The sequence below is a fragment of the Takifugu rubripes genome, chromosome 9 (assembly GCF_901000725.2).
Source record: "Takifugu rubripes chromosome 9, fTakRub1.2, whole genome shotgun sequence".
Taxonomy (NCBI): domain Eukaryota; kingdom Metazoa; phylum Chordata; class Actinopteri; order Tetraodontiformes; family Tetraodontidae; genus Takifugu; species Takifugu rubripes.
In genome coordinates this window covers 12,746,784-12,770,274 of record NC_042293.1, presented here as the reverse complement: position 1 = coordinate 12,770,274, position 23,491 = coordinate 12,746,784, and the positions used below count along the sequence as shown (strand labels likewise).

The following is a 23,491-nucleotide window of genomic DNA, read 5'->3' as shown; positions in this document are numbered from 1 at the left end:
AAACACCCTAACTTTTTTCCTGCCGAGTTGTTCTTTACAACGTGGGTTATTACATTTAATTTTGCAGTTTTGCTCTAAAATCTTCCCAATATGGAGGATCAATATCTTGTTAGCACTAAATTTTTCGCCATGTTGTGTAGATATTTATTATGATCCTAATAGTAAATCTATTGACCCAATATCCCGGGATAATGCTTAAAGCTTCCACACAGTGCTCAGTTCCATCTTCTGCCCACATTTCTGGTTATGTGGGTTCTGGTGGGAGCTTCGCCTTGATAAAAATCTAACATTTTCATGTCTGTGAAATCATCATTTGAGTTCTTTTTGTATAAGGCTCTGGCTGCTTTCAAACTAGCAAGGTCAGCGGAATGAAAAAGAACTCGAATAACACTTCAAACTGTTTTGATGAACAGGAACACACTTGAAATGCCAATTTAAACCACCTCTTTTCTAGCAAACTAAACATTTTTACTGCTGTTTTTACGTTTAGCAATTCCAAACAATTTCTGAACATCAATCTGTGCTCTGTAATTTGCATTAATTCTGGACGGTCAGTTGATAAATAGGATGAAAGGCTTCAACATTTACGTTGCAAGGCCATTTTATCGTGAAACGTATTCGACAAAGACTTTTTCTGATTCTGTCATGTGACTAAAATCAGTCTAACGAACCTGCGTTTTACTCGGACACAAGCAAAGCAGCACAACAAAAGAGAAACAAGTTAGCGAGACGACGACACTGCAGGGAGGGAGGAAGGGGGGGGTTGGGTTGTAAAATGTCTTTACAACACTGGACAAGCACAACACGCTAAGACACAGTCCATATTAGTGGATATGGTTTAATTTGGAGACAGAGGCAAAGAAACACACCACACATGAACAAACATTGACCAAAATAAGAACACGAGTCTTTCGGCTACCACTCCTCTATGGGAAAAGAAAAAACAAAAACTCTACACAGGTAAAAAGCAAGGCTTGAACTAAACACATAAGTTAACTCTTAACTAAGACAATTATTCACACAAGTAGTTGAAATCCTGATGACCATTAAACTATGTGGACAGCACAAATACCAACATGAAACTTACCACCAATTAGAGGATCCCAACCCCTCCCCTGAAGCTGATTTAAGGAAGTGAAGGACACGTAGAGACCAAACTAAGGTGAAAGTCAGGCAATCTTCTGAGACAAAAACTAAGTGTTTTTTTTTTTTCTTTCTTTTTTTCAAATTGCTTGACGCTACCAAGAGGCCGAACTCGAGACCCGGTCAAGGCAAGGCCACATTGAGAGGCCAGACAATTTTTTTTTTTTCCAATATAGAGATTTTCCTTTAATTTCCAATATAAAAAGCTTCACTGGTACAAAATACATATGAACAACCAGTTGTAGAAATTGGAAAGCCTGTGTAATTTTTTTTTCTTCTTCAAATCCCACCAAGTTTTAAAAAAAAAAAAAGAAAAAAAAAGGAAAAAATGCCGACCGAACAGAAAAAAAAAAAAGCCTACTGTATGAATAATACAGATCACATCGAGATGCACTGACTTTGGCTTTCAATCGAGACAAGATAAGACATCTATTAACTTAGTGGTGGAACAATGATCAATATCCTACCGATTATCAGACAAAATAAAGATTCTTCTCCCCTTTCTTTGAGATCGAGACAACATCTACCGATGCAGAGTCACCACACTGTAAAGTAGCACTTAAAAATATGAGAACAGAAGAGATTGTTAAGAGCTTGGATGAAATCGCTGATGGAAGCCCCTGAAGTGAGTCAAGTTCTGGTTCTGGGACCGCTATGGGCTGTACATTGTGCTTTATAGAAAGAAACAAAACAGTAACACTTCACCATACACAGCGCATCATTTCAGTGTTTGACAAGTCTCGCCCCCCCCCCCCCCACGTCCTCCGGACCAAAACAATCGTCGCTCGCCGGTACGTGTCGCAAAGTGTTACAGGACACACTAAGAGAGCTTCAAATTTCAAATATAATAGGGAAGTTTATTGTTTATCTACAAGGGATTTTTTTTTTAAACTGTTTAAATTGAGGAAATTACAATACACGCACACACCAAATAACTGAACACATCGAGTGGGGGGGGGGGGGGGCATAAGCAGGTGACAGGAACTCTGACACTGGCATAAATAGACCAAAAAAAAAAAAGGCTAACTGCAGCAATCTCTAAACCAAGGCCTAATAAGGATGTGTAGGCAGTTTCTATATGCATATATGGCACTTTTAATATTGTATTGCATTTGGATAGAAAAGACACCGTAGAAAGCACATGACCACGTTAAAAAGTGAGACGAGCGGTACCGTAAATGTTGGGATTACAACCACACACACACACACACGTTCTGCAGAATGATTAGCTCCCGTAATTGTGCTTAACGTTTCGACACTTTCCTCCAGCACGTTCTCAAATGTGGTACCTGTTTAGTTTTGAATTTCTTTGTGCACTTTTGAGGAACCAAAAAAAAAAAAAAGAGGAAAAAAAAACGAATACGTGGGATGGTGACGATTGTGCATTTTGTGTCTACGTTCACACACAGAAAAGCCCCTGAGTTGACAACTCTTCAGCGCCATCAGGTGTCATTTTGGGGGAGACCCTTCTTTTGGGGGGGGGGCACAAGTGGTTATTCTCTCATCAGAACAAAAAAAAAACCCATTTTATTTAAAAATCACCCAAGTTCAAAAGAAAACAGAAAAGTGTAAACTCTGTTCTGAAGAATGGAATGTTTTTCGTAAACCAACACGACTGTGATGGATTTTGCAGTTGTGTGCGTCACCGTGTGAGATTCGAAACGGGGGGAAAAAAGGGGGCGTTTGTGCCGACACCGAAAGGTTGTGTGTCGCGTCCAGGTGATCTCTTCTTCAGGGGCTCCCACAGAAAGGGTTCTCGTGAAAGAAAACGTCAACGTTTACAGAAAAAAAAAAAAGACGGCGTGAATCTGAAACCGGTCTAACACGCGGGCACTTGAACGACGACAACAGAACAAAGGACATCGTCTGAATGATTAACTTGTATGAATCCACTTTCAAACTGAGGAAGCCAATTTAAACCAAGGTGAAACCTCCCCTAAAGTCAACAGGACGTACCATGAAGTTCAATGTATCCCACACACAACTAAAGTCTATATACTGTGACCATTTATGATAAAAAAAAAAACATTCTCACGAATTGAGATTACAATGGATGCAGCGAAAACTTGCCTTAAAGTGTTTTTAATAACTAGAAATTACCCTCAAGCAGTTACACCCATCAGATATTTTTGTCTTCCTCAAAAATGTACACTGAAGACACCCCCCCCACACACACACCACCACAACAACAAAGATGACATTACAACATAATCTACAAAAAAGAAAAAAGAAAAAAAAAAAACCCAAATTTTGCCTGGGTTCTGTTAGTTAATCCTCTATAGTTTCAATGGTATAAAATATAGGTAATCTAAGTGTGCATTTAAACCACAGATTGTCTATTTGTAAATCAGTTCTAAAAAAGTTGACTCACGTAGGTTCCATTCGTCTAAACAGAGCAAATGTACCTTTTATTGTGCCATCAATACTCGAGGGGGAACAAAACGTGAATACACGGGGGTTTTTGCACGGAAAAAAAGTATCTGAGAATCCACTTTGATGTAAATCGTCACACTGCCTGTAAAAAGCAGAGATCTTTACAAAGCGCTGAGAGCGGGTTTAACAGGTCAGACTTTTAAAAAGAGTTGGAAAATAATGGGTTTTTCTTTTTTAAAGAAGCCAACATATTGCTAATGGCACAAAACGGCACGGGTGTGTGCCGATCCCTGTATTCAACTTTCAAGTGAACTTTACTGAGAGAGGTAAAAAGAAACAACGCTAAATTAAAAATAAGAAATCCCACAGGTTTTTAAAACATTCGCAAAAAAAAAAAAGAGAAAAAAAACAACTCTTAAATGAATCCAACATAGGTTAGTTTTTCACATTGATTTGTTTGACCTCTCTCCCACCTGTCACATTTCTATACAGAACAAAAGCACAAAAAAATACATGCAAAAAAAAAAGAAATTCAGGTTGAGCTAAGGTCAAGGGTCAGTGGGTGGCCAGGTATTGGTCAGGTGAGCTTAGAGAGACATCACAGACAATGGTGGGATGATGAGGCCAGGTGTTTGGCTTGGCTTTCAACATCATGAAGACATGCTAGGCTAATGATGAGCAAACAGGCATGGAGAGTTGTTCTAAAAAAGGAACAAAAACACAAAGGAAGAGAGACAGAGAGAGAGAGAGAGAGAGAAAGTGAGAGAGACAGAAAAAGAAGAGAAAGTTAGGGGCACGGCACAAGAATCATTTCACCACGAGGCACAAAAAACGAAACAAAAAAACGATACTAATCACCACAGAGAATAAGGATGATGCAGTAAGACACTCCCCCCTTCTTCTGACACACAAACAACACAGGTATTTAAGGAAATGACAGCACTGAGACATGTGGCAGAGACGCTAACATGCACAAACTGTACACTTGGCACCCAGAGATCCATCAGAGAGCCAGTCCCTTACGGGAGACTCGAGGGATGGATGATCGACTGAAGCCGTTAATAGAGTGAAAGAGAGGTAGCCTAGCTCCACATGGCCCAGACAGAACAGGGTGAGATGGGGAGGGGGAGGGGGGACGGTTGAGGACTTAAGAGTGCAAATATTTATTGTTAACGATGACGAAGGGAAATGCGAAAAGACCACACGTAAGAAGCCAAGGCTGAAGCGTTGGGCCGGGGGGGTCTACGCGGACTGGCTTCAGCCCTTTAACACCGCGACTGATCCTTAGTCAACCTGTCTGAGCTTGACCTGAAGGCAATGAAATGGCATGAACACACACCTGATGCGCTCCACTAAATACAGTGACAGGAAACACCTCCAGCAAACACTGACTCAGTAATAGCCATAAATAATCATATACAATAAAATATTTCATCTGAATCAAATTACATGATAAAAATGCAGGAATGCAATACAGTAAAATGTGGAAAGATCATTGCAACTTTTAGGATTTTTATCGGGTTTTTTTTTTTTTGTTTGTTTTTAAAGATTTAGAGAGAATCTCCCGCCTGTGGTGGGCTCCTTTCCCTTTGTCCCAATGAGTCTCTGCAGTGGTGACCTTGGCTCAAGGGCAAACTTACCCTAGCAATGCTAGCATTAGAGCTGGGGAGGGGGGAAGGCCCCGGGGCTAGGATCAGTAGGGTTTGCTGTCATTCTTGGAACGCTTGAGCTGAACCTTCAGCCTCTTCATCCCAATCTGGAAACCATTCATGGCTTGGATGGCAGCTTGCGCAGACACGGGATTGTCATAGCTGACGAACCCTGAGAAATAAAAGTCGAGTTTAAAATGTCTGACGAGTGACCACGCCCTTGTTTAAGCGGTGCCGAGGCGACGGCGCACTTACCAAAGCACTTGCTTAGATTGGTCTGTTTGTCAATGAAGACTTTGGCAGAGACCATGTTTCCAAAAGGCATAAACATCTGCAGAAGATCTTGGTCCCCAAACTCCTGCGGCAGGTGGTAGATGAACAAATTGGCACCCTCTGGTCCTACTCCATTTTGGAAGTAAACCAGGACGTCACATTAGATTTATATTTAAAGATTTGGATGGTATTTTTAAAGGGGTTGGGGGGGGTTCTATTGTTGTAGAATGTAGTATCAGAGAGGGGAGCTGCTCACCTTCCTTCTGGCTGCCAGCGACGCTCTGCTGCAGGAGAGACTGGCCATAGAGGGAGGGCAGTGCAGAGGCTGTGTACTGCTGCATCCCTGAGTACGCCTGAGTCAGAGCATCCATGGAGCTGGCTGCTGAGCCGTTGGCCAGGGAGGCTCCCAGGCCTCCGTTGATGCCCCCAATACCTGTAGGAGAAACAAGTCGCAGCCATAAGAAGCAGCAAATTAACTTTTTTGAACATTAAACTAATGCATTAACAGGACAGACCATAACCTGTACTGTGCAAAAACAAACCTTAACACTAGACTGTGGGATCTGTAGCGCCCTCTAGTGGTGGCGTATTGTAAAATACATTCATTCTTACCGCTAACACTGTTAGTGAGAGCATTGAGATTAAGGCCCACAGAGGTCCCAGTCAGACCCTGCAGGGTTCCCAGAGATGCCAAGGTGTTTAGGGCAGCACCTGCAGTGGATCCTGTTGAACCAGCTGTTAAAAAGGATAAATATGGGAATGTTACGAAATAATACAGCCGAGTGGAGTCTCCTAAGGACAAGAGGTCATTACCACACAACATATGGAGCTAATGTGTATTTACTCAGCTTAAAGGAAAATGTGGGCTCTAGCATTTTATCTGTGGGTGATTAAACCCATAAAATAAATGATGTTAGCAGAGGGCTATTATGCAAATAGCACAAGGATGTTCAGCAGAACAGTTGGAAAACACCATCACAGCAGCAGGAGGGCAAACTGAATTTTTCCAAGTTCATTTCCTAAGACTTTTTTTTTTTTTATAAATTGGCTTCAATTTCAAAGCAAAGCCAAAAAACAGTGGTCCCAGCCCACTAAATCCAAACCTGTCTCACAAAAACATGCTTATTTAATGCTGAACAACTGATGCCACCAGGTTTTGTATGAACAGAATGCATTGTGACATCAACTGAAACGTAAATTATTGTTGCTACCTGGACTGGCCAGACCTCCCAGTGCTCCACTGTTGGTGGACAAGGTGCTGGTGGAAGTCGGGCTGGCAGAGCTCTGAGCTGCAGCCGCAGCAGCAGCTAATGTGGCCAAATTCTGCAGCTGAAGGGAATTCACACCAGCTGAAAGTTCCAAGACACAGAGCTGATTATCAGAAAGGTCAACTGTGGGTTTTAAAGCCTAAAAAGCCGATTAATCAGCCAACGGCGTATAAAATAGTAACAGAAATAGCTCCGCTGCTGGGAGTAATCAAAGCCAACTTGCACCAAAATAATGACATATACAAAACAGGCTGATGTATGAGAAAGCCAACTCACTTCCTAGCCTCTGGAGGCCATTGAAACTGCCTTGGTTAGTGGTAGATGTAGCCTGCTGGAGCAACTGTTGGGGAGGAAAAAATATGTAAATCAGGCCTTATAGCTTCCCAGTATAGGTAGAAGCAGAGTAGAGAATAGTTGAGTTGACACAATGGCATTTTTTAAACAAAAATAAAACCCTGACAATCCCACTAAAATACACCTAAAACCACAGAGCTTTTTTTTTTTTTAAACCTCCAAAGACACAAAAAGGAGAAGCAGAGAAAAGCCTAAAGATCTTTTCGCCCATTAAAGAGCACCGTTGCAGCAAACAACAGGAGAACACCTCCTATGGTTTCTTTACATTTTAGGACACATCGGAGAGCCACATCACAATTCTCAAAGGTTTGTTTACTCTGAGCAGCAGCATAGGGACAAAATAAATAAGTGTGAAATTTCTGGGATCCTTTCAGTCTGGTTGTGAGCGAGACTTACAGCCAAATACTGTGGTGAGAGGGTCCCCAGGCCCGCCAGGTTTCCCCAGGTGGAGGCGTTGTTGAGCTGTTGAATCTGCTGCACGAGCTGCTGCTGCAGGCGCCGCTGCTCCTTGTCTCTCTGAGTGTCTGCAAGTTTCACCACCAGAGGTGAGGAACAGCCCTGAAGCAGGTTAGAGATAAGAGACACGTGACTCACCAGCACAGTACTGAATTAAAATTGTGTATAATGCAAGGACACAGACACTGCAGATTTTGTCGGGACACACACACACACAAAAAAAAGGAAGGGGTGGGGGCATCGTCTATGCTTTCAGAACAAATTTGAAGCTTTTAACGTTTATATAAAAGCCAACACACAGAGGAAGTCTGCCATGCATAGCTGGGCCAAGCTGCATTCCAAAAAGGGGGCACAAAATAACGCTGCGAACAATTTGTACTCTTCCGGGGAGCTGAATGGGACTACAGACAAGCAGACAATAGATGGACATTTGAAACGTGACACTGAAGTGAGAATATTCCATCAGACGTTTAAAAAGGCATTACAATAGACGCAGTCTGAAACGGTGCGTTCACAGACCCGTGGACATGAGGCATGCGGTGCAGAAGCACTCTGAAGGTTGAGCGCCAGACAGGACCAGACTGGACAGGGAAAATGGCTTTTTAACCAGCAGCACTTCACGTGGCAGCTGAGAATCGGTGGAAGTAATGACGTGTGGCGGTAATAGGTGGCAGCACCTCCACCACCGGGGCCAGCGACCAATCTCACGAGAGAAATGTTATGTTTAGTTGGGCTCCTAATTAGACTCGGCCCGGTACTTCACAAGGGAGCCTGTGACCTGCCAGCAATCAAATTACTGCTGCTCCACTTCCACGAACATACCATTGGTTACACGACGACATGGACCCATTTGTGAAGAAATTTAGCAGGATAGCCGCCTTAGGGCAAGTCGATTCGTTAGGTTATATTTTATGTGGGCTCCTTAATTAGCCCCAGAGATGGCTCTATCACAACTGAGAAAAGAATTCAGCTCCAAAAGTACAACAGCCCTGAATTCCTGTTGCTGTGCCCTGTTAATTATGAGTGGGTACCATTTAACAGCCGACATCATCGTTTAGTAATCGTTTTTTTTTTGTTTGTTTTAGAAATGACCCATGCTTTGTGATGAATGGACACCATCCACTCGGACAGGTTCTTCATCTTTGCAACACAGCGGGGCAGCAGCGTGTATGAGAGGGAGCGAGGGGAAATGAGAAATAGGTGCTAAGGGGTACAGTACCTCCATAGTCTGAGAGTGATGCATGGTTTTGATTGCATTCTGTGCCATTGCCCTGGTAGCAAATGTGACAAACGCACAGCCTGTAGGGGGGGAACAATAGGAGAGGGGAGGGGGGAGACAAGAAGAAACAAAACAAGACAGAAGGTTTGGACAACTCGTTATGAACCCCAAAAAACACATTACAGTACAAAGAATGGCAACTCCCAAGCACACAGAACCACCCTCACTGGTTAGCACATGGAGAAAGAAACAAGAAAAACAGTAACACTTGTCACATGAGCACAGTGATCAACAGATTATATCGCCACTCAGGAGGCTTGACTATGTGATGTCATGGTGAAACAGTCAAAATGATTAAATAGACAGAATGCACACATATACACACTGAAAGGATTTACTATAATATGTATGATTTGCCAACATCGAAGGGCAGTGTGCTGCATTTAAATGGGCTTTTGCTGCGCACGTTCTCTCGGGTGGGGGGGGGGAGGGTTTAATCATGGACAACCCCGCCGGAACGCGGCGCCGCGCGTTATCGGCGCCTTTATGCAGAACAGAGCTACAGTGTGTAGGGGATGCAACGTCAGGCTAATTCCCGCCTTTGTGGAGTGTGATCGAGGAGGTGGTAAAGGAGGAGCCGAGTGGAGCTGCCTGCCAGCTGAGCCCACAAACACTGGCAGCAGGCAGTTGCCACGGCGACGGGCCATTGTGTTGGGCGGCGAGTGTGGCGGCCCTTCACTGAGATGTGGAGGCTGAGAAGAGCGGTGATGGTAGGATAAGACTGAGGGGATGGAAATGGGGGCTGCTGGAGGTGAACAGCACTTCATTTTTAGTATGGAGTGGGCCGGGTGGGAGGGGCCTCCATAAATACCTGACGGGAGAATTTATTCGGCTATGCTGGAGGCACCGACTGTGAGGCTGAGAACACCGTGTGTGTGCTGACAACAGACCTACCTCTGCTCTGACCATCTGGTCCTCTGAGAACTCTGCACTCTTCGATCTGTCCGAAAGAGGAGAACATCATCCGGATCTCGTTCTCCCCGTATTTCTTCGAAACCATTCCGATGAAGAGCTTTCTGTCTTCTACAGCTGCGGAATAATGAAAAGACAACAGCTATTTGGTGACACCCAAAACAATTACTGAGCAATAAGAGTGTCGGCTACATTAGGCTTTACATCGTGCACCGTTATCTCTGCACATTTCGTGCCTTTCACTCAGAACAAATCCAACATTCTACCCTCTTCTGCCCACTTCTTCAAACAGATGAGTATTCATTTTTAATATCCTCCAGATACCCTGTACCTGTTCTACACTTTTTTCCCTTGGTACCTTTTAAAGCCTTTAATCCTCCTAACCCCTGACACTATATAGAAATTGCTCACTGCTGCACATTCCCAGAAGCAAATCCTTGTCAAGCCTTAATTTTTTGGTATCAAAACAGGCACCGATGACAACAAGATAAAATAATCAATTCTTGTACATTTCGCCGCCCTGAGCCTGCAAAGAATCTACTCACCACTTGTCTTCTCACTGTCAGCGGGTTTCATCTGGATAGGATGATGCATCTGTAATAAATGGTAGAGAAATCGCTGTCAAATATAAACGAAGCAGGCTTGGCAAATATTCATCATTAGAAGCTCTCATATCTTGATGTAAACCACAGTTCTGTTTGGTTCCCCCCCCCCCCCCCCTCAGTTCATCATTATTACCCCTCACTCAGGAAATGTCCAGAGCTGGAATTAAATTACCCATTATTCAATTTCACTTGGTATTTCTCTGTTCTCTCACTATGCCTTATATTCCTCAGGATGCCTGGAGAAAGCTGGCTGTAGCCATGTCGACCAAGCAGGCAGCTGTTTCCTTTATAGTTATTATATGAAATGAGATCTAAAGAACATTCCGTTTCCAGGTACGAGTGGCTGCTTTCGGCTCAGCCGTTTCCAACCGGCTGTCAAATCTTTTTGCTCGATGCAAAAACAAAACAAAAACTTTTTAAAGGCATTCAGACAAGGGCCGAGGCAACAGAAAATATATTTATGTGCGAGGTGTCTGAGTAGGCTGTGCTTATGAAAAGCGGCGGGATTGTTTTCGATGAGCGCGAAAGGAAAGCAGACAGATGGCGTGCTCAGTATGAGCACTGGCTAGCGTCAGCGACCACCGAGAGAAATAACAGAAGGGAGGGAGGAAAAAAAAAAAAGAAACGGGAAGAGCGAAACAAGCTTCAGTGCCGATGGAGCCAAACTTGCTCTCATGTGCTAATAATGCTCCGTTCCCACCGCACAGTAAATACTCAAGTAGTGTTTTATAGCGCCCCTCATGCCAAATATCCCTTATTTAAGAGCAACATTTAGACTCCACCTCACGGACAAGGTAAACCGGGTGCTCATCAATCTTTAGTGCCGTGTCACTTATATTCTAGAGCTGCCTTGCCTCTTTTGGACCTGAAGAGAGGTCAGACCAGAATTAGTATGTGGTACCAGAGACCAGACATTAAAACTTTGCAGTGGAAAAGCAATGAAAGCGAGCAGATCGGAGGCAAAGAAGAAACACACACTGTGACTGGGAATTGGAATTCGTGAGCCGAACTGTCAGACCACACTTTATTTGAAACGTCAATCTGATTGATGGTCCTCCAGTGAAGAGGGACACAAGTAGTTTATATACAGCCTGCTACACTCATTTATCAAGCCGGTTCAATATTTACCTGCACCGCCGCTGACAAGAGGCCTGCTTTTCAATAGGCCGGGCTATTGACTTCATTGACAGCTGCTGTTGTTTGGTACAGATTTAATTGATTGGGAGGGGAGTAATTTAGGAGGGTCTCACTCAAAGCAGACTTAATGAGCCACTGCACCTCAGCTCAATGGGTTGTTTTTTTTAATTTTTTTATTTTAAAACAGGGTGTGTGTTATATTAAAAAGAGAGAGAGAGAGAAAAAAAACAACAATGTGCCACTTTCTGTACGGCAAACTTTGAAAAATGAAAATGTGCATCAATGATTCATGAAGACAAGCATTAATAATTCGTTCCACTTTGTAGAAATAGGGTCTTGCGCCTCAGTGAATAACCTACTGCCTGGTCAAGCACACACTACCGATAACTCTGTGTGTACGTGTGTGTGTGTGTGTGTGAAAGCAGGGGAAGGTAGGGGGTCACCTGGGTTATCAATTCGGTGAGCTGAGGCCGTCTTCAATGCAGTGTGGGGCAAAAAGGGGAGGGGGACTGATATTTCTCAAGCCAGACAGGCATTCGGTAAGCTGCAAGCTCATTATCAGCTAGCACACAGCTCACAGCCTGCGCCATGGATAGAGCAGCTAAAAGCAGCCCTTACTGTGCTTACTCACCCCACTTAAAGTCTTTATGTTGTGCAGTGCATTCTGGGCCTCCAGTGCAGCTTTTCTTGTATAAAAAGTAACAAAACAGCATCCTGCGGAGAGAGAATAATGGGGACAACCAGTGAGAGGGGGAAGGCGGAAGAAAATATTAAAAATGCAACTCTTTCAGACAACAAATATGATGCTACGACTGCCGCACAGCAGGCAAGAAATAAAAAGATGAGACAAATTATCACGTAAGAACCATGTGACGGAATATAGTTAGTGCCAACCGCTTGATTCTAAACACAGTAGGATCTTGTGGAGAAGACATGGAAGTAACGTGGGAGGCAGATGAGACGCGATATGTCGGCACATCAGAACGGGCTGCTGCAGTAGTCAAGAGCCCGGAACCACATAAACATACAGGAGACATGATAAGAGCACAAAGGGACAAGAATTGATAGCAAGGGGAAAGGGAATCATGGGAGAGGCTGGGGGTGGGGAACGGAAAGAAAAAAAGCCTCTCATCCTTCGTCTCCCAACAGACCGCCAATGGTGTTCCAGCCCGTCAGTTTCACTGGGCTCGGGAAGTGGAGCACTGCAGCGTCTCTGACCTACATAGTGTGTATTATGCCATTACTGAAGCTCCCAGGCCGCGGGGAGGGCTGCTGAACCCTAATTTGCAGGGAGCTGCTCCATTCTCTCCATCAGCTGAACTCTCTCTGCTGCTTAGCCCTGCCTCCAAATTACAGGTGATAAATAAATCAACCAAAACAGGCCTGATAGTTACATGATTTTTTTTGTCTTGACCTAAAGTGGATGGTGACCACAAAATAAAAAGATTGATGACATGGGGGGGGGGCACGCGGTATACATGTAAATCGATGCCGATTGCATCGAGGCGTCATATTTAATAGAACTGCTCCCTTACCCCTAGCAGAAGTAGGACAATTAGGAAAAGAGAGGAGTACTGACAGACGGGCAAAGGTGGGGGGGGGTTGGTGCAGCATATTCACCTCAAAAGGTAGGATGAGTTTGAGACCAATGTGATCAAGCTAGATTATCTATTAGAATACATTAACATAGCATTAGCATGTCAATGGGGCATCACAGCTGACACTCTGCTCTGAACAGGAGAGGGCTGTGCTGAAAATAAGGGGGCTTTGAACTGTTTAGCCTCTCAATGAACTCCAGTATGGGCTGTATATTTATCTACACCCCCAGCATAATAAGAACCCTGGAGATTCTCCGCTATCGTTCAACACACTTGGATTATTCAGTGATGTTGTGTGTGTGTGTAGCTTTATAAAATGATTCATGTGTATCAAACGCTGTCCTGCCTTTCGGGCCCAGACACACTGAAGGCTCTTTCACCAAAAAGGTTACAAGAGGAGGAGGAAGGGGCACCAGTGTTGAGAATAGCCTGCATTAAATTGATTAAAGTTTCTTTATTCTGATTCTGAGAGAACGGCAAGTCACAAACCACGCACAATCTCCACCAACAGAGAAATTCCATCTGCAGCACTGCAGCTTCGAGTCCGAATACCACCGACGGCTCAGAACGCGGCCCGAATGTGTGGAATCCAACTGGTAAAGCCACCGGGGAAACCCAGGAAGCCATTCTCGGCTACATTTTGAACACAGAAGGCTCAAAGACTGAATTTGGGTTGCTGCTGTATACCTGAAAAACCACTGTTAACTTTATTCACCTCGGCTGGGTAACAGAATATTGGTGCCGACAGCACGCTTCCATTTCATCATCTCTTCCAATTGAAACATGACCCGAATCACTCAAAAAGGTGACGGGAGTCACGTCTCAATGGAAAATAACCGCCTTACTTCGTGTAAAGGCTAATTCCAGTTTCCAGGATCGAAACACGACTGAAGGACAAATACAGCGGCTTTGTATGCACAGACAAGCAAAGCACGGCGCTGCCTCCGGGTAGCACAACAATACAGCAGCATATATAGTAGAGCTTCCCATATAGGGTGTTTAAACAATAAAAGTGAAAATAAAGGAGACAAAAGACAGTAAATGCAATAGTTTATCCGCACTTCAACGGAGAAGAAGTCAAATACCAGGAAAAATAATACAGGTAAATGTAGAACGTGACCTTTTTTCCCATCCAATGTCCCTGGCACGTTAGATCAAACGTTCATCACAATCATCGGCGCGTACCTTTGCTCTGAGGGGGATTTGTCGTGCGGTCACGAAGGATGTTGATCTGATGCACAGCTCCGAAGGGCTCAAAAAGCTCCCGTAGTTCCGTTTCTGACCAGGCGCGCGGAATCTGCCCCACGAACATCTTGATGGCATCTGGGTCAGGCTGATCTAAGTGTTCGAGTGAGCCGTTCATCTTGCTGCCATTGCTAGGAGGGGGAAAAAAGATACAATTGCACTTTTATAGAAAGGATTTATACTTGCATTTAAGAAGCCAAATGAAGAGATCCTAAGATGCCGTAATAAATTAATAACATACGCTTTAAACATCCGAGCCTTGGATTTATTATACCGAGCTTACTGCTAGATTACAGATGTTTCTATAAACATTTGTGTACTAAAGTACATGTGGACTCAACATATTGAAGACAATAAACCCTAAACTGCGTAGCCGACAACATATCGAACTAAATTTGGGTGACGGGGAGGTAAAACGATAGATGAGTGAAATAATAACTCAGGCCTTTTCCTCTCAGGCGAGCCTCGGGGAGAGAGAATCGATACCAGCCGGTGTACCGACAACTGCTGCTCACAATCACGCCTCGGCGTGGGCGCCGGAGACCATCACCAAGACCGAGGTCACGGCTTTCTTTCAGCAGTACTCACCACGGGCACAGCGCCTCAATAGGCGGCGTGACGCTACAAGGATGCATGTGGAAGGCGTCCTCTCGGATTTAAAAAGGATAAATAAAGGATGCTAAAGCAAGATTTGGCACAGACCTTTGGACGCGAGCCATCCATCTTTTACACATTGAGCCCAGTCGCTCTGCAGAAACACCAAACTCCTTGAGGGACTTGAACGACATGATTATTTTTCTTCTCGGCTCGCGTTCCCCCCCCCACCACCACTCCCCCGTAGGAGATTGTATTCAATATGACGGCATTAACTGACAAAAATAAAGAGGGAGGAGCAGTTTCTCCGTCCCACCAGCTGTGACCGATAAACGAAAAATGGAAATAAAAGCCGCGGCGATGGTTAGCGCGGAGCCGTTTTGCAGTCCGTGTCTTCTGCTGCTCTGGCGATGGTACAGAGAGAAACCTACAGCCTTCTCACCCCTGTGGTGGAACAATCACATATTGTTCCCCCATGCTGGAGAACACTATTCACCAACCCTCCCCAGCACAATGGGCCGAGTCAGACGGGTGCGTCGGAACACATCGACGGCTACGTCTGCTGCAGCCACAGGACGGCTGGATGACACCGTTTATTCAGTTTTGCCCGTGGCACTCTGGAGATCCATGCCGGAAAAACTGGACTTCTCCTGTTCACAAATGAGAGCGCTCAGAACCGCCTCAACGATGCCTCCTTAGCATAACAAAAATGGTCAAAACTAAACTGGCTGCGCACAGCGGGGGAATCGACGAGAGCCGGGAACAGAAAAACATTCTCTGCCCACCTAGAAAAGTGTATTTACTGCACTGCTGACAGTTGTCAGGCACCATATTTTACAGGAATGAAGTAAGCGGGAACCATCCGTTTAGCTTATAACATCAGAGGACACTTTCTTTCATTTTTATTATTGTGCAGTTACGGGTTTTATAACTTCAAACTGTCCTTGCGGAGCAAAATTCCTCCTTGGAAAATCTACCAAAGCCACATTACTGATAAAAGCGCCGGCCCAGTGGCGGGGCCCGGCTGAGGACGCAGACAGTGGTAATGATGTCTTTTGCTGTGCTTTCACAAACGCAGCAGCAATGTGGCAGCTCGTCAAGTCCCGAGACGCCCCCCAGCAGCTGAGCGGCCTTCCCGGGCCGCGGTGACACGCCTGCCCCCCCGCACCACCCATAAAAATCAGGTGATTTATCTGGACCATGTGTCCGCCCTGCTGGTGAGCTCTGACCCTGCAAGTATGCCACCAACACCTTCCCTCTCCCCCGTTATAGAAAAGCCGGCCAAATTGCCTGGAATTTGCATGTGATGCTGAAACCTTCCGGTTCCGTCTCCATCTTAGTCATCCCTGAAACCACCAGGGGTCTGCTGATGGGAGGCGATCTGTATGCATCCCATTACATGTGGTCACATGCTTCAGAATTATGAGAAACCTTCCTCGTGGTTTCAGTGGAAAGTGCTTTTCCCCTCATTCAGGCTGCAAAAACAGGTCTTAAGACACACAAATAAACAGAAGACTTCACCTGCAAACTAGAAAGTATTTGCAAGTGAGCGCGGCCCGTTGACAAATAACACAAACTCTTGTTAATTAAGATTAATTACTCGTGCATTTACGTCAGAATAAGTCTCACGTTGCACATCATTGGTTTGTTAAACTATCTTTTCCCACCTTTAAGAGCCTCTTTGCTCGGGGCTGCTTTGGCAACCAGCCGCCCACGACTGTCACACTTTATTTGGGATAGAAAAGCAGCCAAAGTTCACAGTGACACGGGTAATGCAACCAGCTGTTTGCAAATAATCCAGCCATTGCTCTTCTTTTCTTTCAGGAAACCTCAAAGCTGATTAAACGAGCTGCGGAAGAGCGCCTCTGACAACTGTCACACACAACTTAAGGCCACCTCCTGTGGTTTCATCTATTTTCTCCGCTGCCACATAAAAGGGGCAGAATATTATTTGAGAGGATGAATAATATTTCATGGGCATGGCATAAAAATATCTTCCTGACAGGCTTGGAGCTGCGACTTAAAATAGCAGCGAGACTTGCAGGAGGTTTGCTGCAGGGCCTCTGAGCCAAATTTGCCTAGACTTGTGTCCCAGGTTTAAATAGCTAAAAAAAAAATATATAAATCAAGTGTGGGCTGTCACCTGAGGCCAGACAGCAGAAACAAGAGAACACCATTTAATTTCCATATGAACAGCCCACGCTAATCAGTGCATTATGGTTCTGATGTCTTTAATCACCTATTTTCCTTGACACCAATCCATCCCGATGGTTTCTAAATTCACCGTGGCATTCGAGAGACGTGTTCAACCAACCTCCCAACGCGCCATATGTTAACACGGCGCTGGCATCCGATGACAAGACCTGCCCCATTAGCTCCATAATCACGCCAAGTGTCCCTTATGGTTATGGATGATTTCGCTTAAGTAAAGCCTATGTGGCAAAACAGTAAAACGCCCGACTAAATAAACTCTGCTGAGGGCGCCGCCGACAGTCAAATGGAGCATGAATTTAAATCTTCAGGTCAGGCTCTCGGGAAGAAGCGGCCGTTTTATCCGTGCATTCTAAACGGGGAGAGAGAGGCGGCTCACAAAGAGCCACAATTACACTCGACGGTCCTGACTCTGCCAACATCTATTATTCAAACCGATTAATTTGAATCAAGAACACCGGGTCCTAAACGTGTAATTCTGCTTTCAGGTTGTCCCGTCAAAACACGAGGCGACAATTTCTGTGGCCGTGTGGGAAACATGCATGTAGTTCACCACAGCCAGCAATAATACAGGTGAAATTGCTATTGTATGCTGTAAATTGGGTCAAAACGTGATTTTTAGGACACGGAAAAGCCATCTCTGCCCTCCCACACAAACACACGCACACAAAGGGAAACTGCTTAATATAAACAGGCAGCTTTAATTTATTACTGCTGCTCCAGAGGTTTTCCACCAAATAAACAAATTCTTAATCCATCTTATAACTCAGCCACATACCACAGCCTTCATTAATGCTTCAAAACCCCCGTAATGTAAACTTTTAACAACTAGCATGAGCTAAGCAACAATTTCCCGGACAGGTCGGGCGAATCTGGCCTTAGGATCTGGCCATCCTGCGATATCTTATTTGCTCAACAGTCACACACGCGTTGGGTGATTATACGTGTTCCAGAACTGTGCAGGTAGCCGGAGGACGGAAATTATTCCTGCACCAGGCTAAAAAGGGGGTGCAAACAGGTGAGAGTGAAGAGCAGAGACCTACAACATCTGGCTCTCTTACACTCCCAGAACCACCCTGACCAGGACGAGGGTGAACAGAACAGACGTAGACTGACCCAGAGCCACGACCCGATGCTAGGCCACAACAAAGGGGATCAGGCCCGTTGTTACGCCCCAGCGAAGGACTCTTGCTTTTAAACTGTGGGATCAAACTCAAACCTAACATGGAGGCAACACTCCATCACCTCCCCAAACCCCCTTCCCCTCCCCCCCAAGTGCTTAATCATTAAAATTCTAGCCAATCGTGGGCACATAAGTGTGTTCCTGAATTTGAGACTGCGATCCAAATTATTTTCTAGAAGTAATCAGCCAATTGTTTTCTCCATCACCGTCTGCTGGCCTACAAAACGATGAAAAAGTGACCACGGAAATCCCTCGTTAAGGCCAGCAAACAATTGTAAATACACCAATTTAATGGGGGAAACACTGGCCAAAAGTTAATGCGCAATCCTCGGCGTCGAGTGTCGGTGCAGAATAGCCCCGCAGTCGCTTTAATTACAAACTACTTTAACTTAATGACGGGATTTTTTTTTAATTTTTTTTTTTTTTAAGTAAAACATTTCACATGTTTTACGGAACATCTGAGCCCACTTACATAAATGTTGGTGACGAAGCGGTCTTGCAAAAGAGCTGCGTGATTGCGACACCGCTCCGAAACGCCATTAAAAGCAACGCGGAGCCGGAACGTTCGGCTAAAACGTAATGACAACACCCCTAAAAGCGCAACCTAATGACACAAACTCGCACAAGAGCCTGATTCGGGACCCGGTCCAATCAAACGTGGGTTCGTTGGGGTGGTTTTCTGTTCTTTTTTTTTTTAAGTGGAGGGGGCTGCAGACCTCTGCGCTCGGAGAATGTTTCGCTATGTTTACATGACTTGTCACAAGATGCCCATTAAAGGCTCAATAATGTAGCAAACCACGTGTTTTCTGCAGCTCGGCGCTCCAACATGGACGAGTCCAGCAGCGTGAGCCCGAGCTAACGGCGTTAGCAACCGCCACGGCTCGACGGCAACACCGCAGCCCAGAGCCGCGGCCGTGGCCCGGCTTGATTTGCACAGAAAGCGGGCAAACTTTAAGATATAAGCCCCAAACCCCGGGCGCTAAAAAAAAAAAGGACGCCGTCCGCAAACTCCATGCTAACTTAGCGGGGGGGAACTCGTCGCCCCACTCCCATCTTGCCCCGCTTGCACAACACTTGAGTTGCGGCTACGCTAACCGAGGTGGGGTCGCGCTGCTCAGACAATAGACTGCGCCGATGTTTTCGGGGGTGATCTTTCGGGTTTTATTTTTCTTTTCCTGGAGCGATACCGAAACGTGTAATCTCCGGAAGCACATGTCATTTGACTATCGTAGCCCGCCTCGTACCCGATATCGTCGTTAGCAAACGGCGCTTCCTTCTCCCCGTTTCGGGTTAGTTTACTTCGGCCCGGGAGGTGCCGCTTTCAGGGGCGATGCAGCCTCATCTTTACGCCGACTCCCCCCGCGGTTGTACCAACTTAGTTGGACAAACTCCGGTCAACCGACGCCGTTAGCTCGATTAGCACTGTTAGCATCGCGGTTGCACACAAAGCTAATATTGCTAACTCCCGAGGCGCCCCGAACGGAGTTCTTTGATAAGAATTAAAAAAAAAAAAAGGAACCCTCCCCAAACCGACGACCCTTCGCCGTGGAGGCGAACACGACGGCGATAGTTGTGCTACTTACATCGCGTCGCCCGAAGTCATTAACCGACTTTCGGCCAGAGGGTGGAAGTCCAGGTTGTACGTCGAAGTCATGGTCAAAACAACGTCTCCGTGTCTAACAATGAAGCGGCGTCCGCTCACTCGCAAGAGAGGCTCAACTCCGGCGAGACGGCGATAAGACGAAGTAGAACAGGTGCAGGGAGGGAGGAGGAGGAGGGGGGGGGGCGTCTTCTTCACAACTGCATGAGAGCGCCGAAATCCGCCTGATTCCTCTCGACGTCGCTCCCTTCCCGACTGAAATCAAGCGAGGCGAGCCGCCGCTGTCAGGGCGCCGCAGCGGAGCAGAGGCGTGGCCTCCCCGACACACGTCCGGAGCCCCCGCCGCCTGCGAGCCTCGCAGCGCCGCTACGGCGCGGCGAAAAACACCCCTGCGGCCCGTTGGCGCGCCGCTTGCGCGCACGCTTGCTGACCCATTTCTCGCCCTTCGGTTCCATCCCCGCGGGCGCGTCGCTGGAAGCGTCCTGCCGCAAGCGTGAAGGCTGGTGTCAGAGTCCGGCGGCCCCCATTACGCGGGCCGATCAAAATGTTTGAATAGGGCACGCGGGCCGTGACCGTCGTGATGAATAAAGGCCGGTGTCGTCTCCGTAATGGATCTAGATTGTGTTCTTCCCTTTTATTGGCCGTTTCGGGGGAGCTTTATTGGTTTACATGGCGGAAGTGTTCATAAATTTGCAGGGTGAGAGCGTTAAAATGCAGTTTTGCTGCAGTCTCGCCTTTCCCCGAGGTCAGAGGTCAGCTTTCTCTTTGTGCTGGGTTCGTTTCCCTGGGGGAGGGGGGTGCCTGTCTTCTTTTGTTGTGCTGGGCTTGCAGGGCGAGGCTTCTTACAGTTGGACTGGGTGGGTGCAGGGGGGTGTTTTTTTGTTTTTTTTAGGGGGATGCATAATTACCAGACCACTCGTTGCCACCGGCAGCTGCACAATCCAAAAATATTATTCATAATGAGCATTAAGAAACATTCAAGAGATCCGGCTTAATCCTTGTATCCATAGCAATGTCAAGGCAACTTGGCAGCAGTGCCGAGTGCACTGATTAAAGCGCAGCCTTAAAGAGGTTCGTCTGCACAATGTGATGTGCAACCTGTGCACGTAGAAAGGCCACGTGCTTTGCCATGAGGCTGGAGGGGCGGGGGGGGGGGGGGAACCCTAATAAACTCTCCAGAGAATCGTGCTTGGTGAAGAGTGGGGATGCGGATGTCATCAGGAGCATCCGCACACACATCTCTGGGACTCTGATTGGATGGATTCCTTCTAAAGGAGCGGGGTGACTGCAGCTGCCGTTTTCTCCCACATTGTGCCGTCACAGCATTTTGTTGCCCCCCTTTCTATCGTGCGTGAGCCTGGCGGTCCCCACAGATGCCCCTCGGAGTCGATTCCGGCCTCCGCTGCCGAGTGACTGGCACCTTCTAACACTAGCCTCCTAGTCTTAATCTCAGATTATTGCTTCTATAATCCTATCGTAATCCCCCAAACGCACCATGCTTTTGTTGTTTACATCAGATGCCCCCCCCCCCCCTTCACGCTCTGACTCCAAAGTCCCACTCCTGCATCCTCACGTTGGCCGTCAGCCCTTTAAATTCGTGGCCTCTCGGTGACAAAGCAGCGCGGGGTAAAAATAGGCCACCTTCAGAATCAAACGGGTCACGTCCAGCCTTTTTCCGAGACTTCTGCCCGGGCCAGGCTTCCACGGTGGCGTCTGGAAAACGGCTCTTTCGTGTGTCTGAGAGGGAATCTCAAATTGTGTTTAGTGAGCACAAATCACAACGTTATTACAATTCAGATTCAATCCGCCCTTGTGAAGATATTTATCGTCATTTGCTGAGAGGCCCTGCAGCATTTTTGATATAATTATTTATAGGTCACGTATATCAGAGGCCTGGTGGAACTTTGAAGCCGGAAAAGACGGGAAATTGAATTCCTGATTCTAATTTAAAACGAAACATCTATTTCCTGATTAAAAACTATATACTACATATGTATCTCCGGAAGGGAAAAGGGTGCTATTGGAACCCTGGAATGGAAAGCGCCACATCACATTAGAACATTCTGCCCAGACAAAGACGCAGTCCAGATTATTCCACAAAAGATAACCCAGATTTGGTGGAAGGGGCCAACATGACGTACCTCATAGGCAGGTCCTCGCTCCTGACAGAGATCCCGGGGGCAGAGGGGGGACAACGCATGTTGTTGGCATACAGACTCTGCACCAGGGCCAGCTCGGAAGAGTGTTCCAACATCGGTGCTCTGGAAAAATCCACCCGGTGAAATGGACACTTTCGCCTCTTTCTCTCTTTCCTCCCTGTGTTTCTCTTCCGTTCTCTGTCTCCCACCCACTCTTTCTCCCTTGTTTAGTGCAGCAGAGCGGCACCCACCCCCTCCGCTGACTGGCGTGGCTGAAATAATCCTCTCTGACAGCTCATCGTGCGCTAATGCATTGTGCTGCCTGCGGCAGCGCGCTCTGCAGCCTTCGGAGCGGCGGACACTGTGGCACTCTGGCTCTAATTGACACCCGTATTAGGAAAACTTTAGAATATTGAGCACGGATGATTTGTTTCCACTGTCGAACGGGGACACATTAGGGGGGGGGACTGCCACATTTGCCACAGGAGCTCATCCTCAAGTCCTCTTTTCGTGGAATGGGTTTTATCTTTTTATTTTTTTTGCACCTTGGCGCCGTTGGAATCAGTGAAATGCAGCAAATTCAGGCCGAAGCTGCAAATGCTTTTGACAAAAAGGGACCCCCAAAACATTCAATATTGAGGTGACAATGACAGAGCGCTTTCCTCCACGGCCTTTCATGTTGTGCAGAGGTTGGAGGGGAGATCGCCTCACACGTCGGAGATGATTTAAGATTTTCCAGATTTAAGGCAGGATTCCATCCCTCTTCCTTCCACACTCAGGAGTTGGGCTCACGTGACTTTTATTTGTGTCCAGGTCTGCAGCATGACGCTGGAAGCAGTTCTAAACACTCACTCACGCAGAAGATATTAAAGAAGCTCATCCACTTTTGTTCCAGGTTGTGGAATTCGATCAAGAGGAAGCCATTTTCATCTTTTTCACAGCCCCCCCCCCCCCTCTAAATCTCTAAATGATGATCAAATCACACCACAAACGCAGAACCAAAATCTAGGTCTTGGGCTCCCACCGGTGTTGTGTCCTGAGCAACACCAAAGAGGGGAGTCGTCTGGAAACAGGGTCACGTTGTTCTGTGCTGGTTTTCGTGGACCCCCCCCCCCCCCCCCATCGTGGCAGAAAATAATCTTCACATCTCTGCGCATGTCGCCCACATGAATATTTAAAGCGCCGGCGATGAGACCAGCTTCTTCGCGACGCGGTGCCGCTTGGTATCACTCCCAGATGCGCGTGCCGCCACATGGAGCGAATAACTGAAGGTCGTTTAGTTGTTGTTGTTGTTGTTGTTGTGCTGACAGAAGATGAAACAAGGCCGAGGCCGCTCAGTCCGATGATGTCATTCTTGTAGCACCATTGTGACAAAAGGAGCAGAAAGGAAAAGGCCCCAACAGGGGTTGTTGTTATGTATTGAGCAAAAAAAAAAACAGCATCATTTCACACAGGATGCAGATGGAGCTTCTC

General features: G+C 46.3%; 1 protein-coding gene across 5 annotated transcripts; it reads right to left on the bottom strand.

The window, feature by feature from the left end:
* Window positions 1-822: 822 nt before the first annotated feature.
* Window positions 823-22,224, bottom strand: LOC101076124 (CUGBP Elav-like family member 2). Of its 5 annotated transcripts, XR_003889481.1 has the most exons (14): window positions 22,022-22,222; window positions 14,233-14,423; window positions 12,081-12,163; window positions 10,253-10,301; window positions 9,690-9,824; window positions 8,736-8,815; window positions 7,457-7,618; window positions 6,983-7,046; window positions 6,650-6,787; window positions 6,051-6,173; window positions 5,695-5,871; window positions 5,421-5,567; window positions 5,157-5,337; window positions 823-4,217 (listed from the first exon to the last, which is right to left on the bottom strand). XR_003889481.1 is itself a non-coding variant. In XM_029841284.1 (13 exons), the coding sequence occupies exons 1-13, from the start codon at window positions 22,132-22,134 to the stop codon at window positions 5,210-5,212; spliced, it is 1,587 nt and encodes a 528-aa protein (XP_029697144.1). In that variant the 5' UTR covers window positions 22,135-22,224; the 3' UTR covers window positions 823-5,209. The 5 variants fall into 5 exon arrangements, 4 of the variants coding, with proteins under 4 accessions (XP_029697144.1, XP_029697143.1, XP_029697145.1 ...); XM_029841284.1 differs by having other exon boundaries at window positions 823-5,337; window positions 5,421-5,564; window positions 22,022-22,224; XM_029841283.1 differs by having other exon boundaries at window positions 823-5,337.
* Between the last annotated feature and the right edge of the window lie 1,267 nt (window positions 22,225-23,491).

Excerpts from the sequence above, each read along its gene's own strand:
- LOC101076124 (XM_029841283.1), bottom strand. The coding sequence starts at position 22,134 with ATGTTGGAACACTCTTCCGAGCTGGCCCTGGTGCAGAGTCTGTATGCC. Across the intron at positions 8,816-9,689 it reads ACCAGATGGTCAGAGCAGAG|GCTGTGCGTTTGTCACATTT; the intron begins GTAGGTCTGTTG and ends CCCCCCCTACAG. Across the intron at positions 7,619-8,735 it reads ATCACTCTCAGACTATGGAG|GGCTGTTCCTCACCTCTGGT; the intron begins GTACTGTACCCC and ends AACCTGCTTCAG.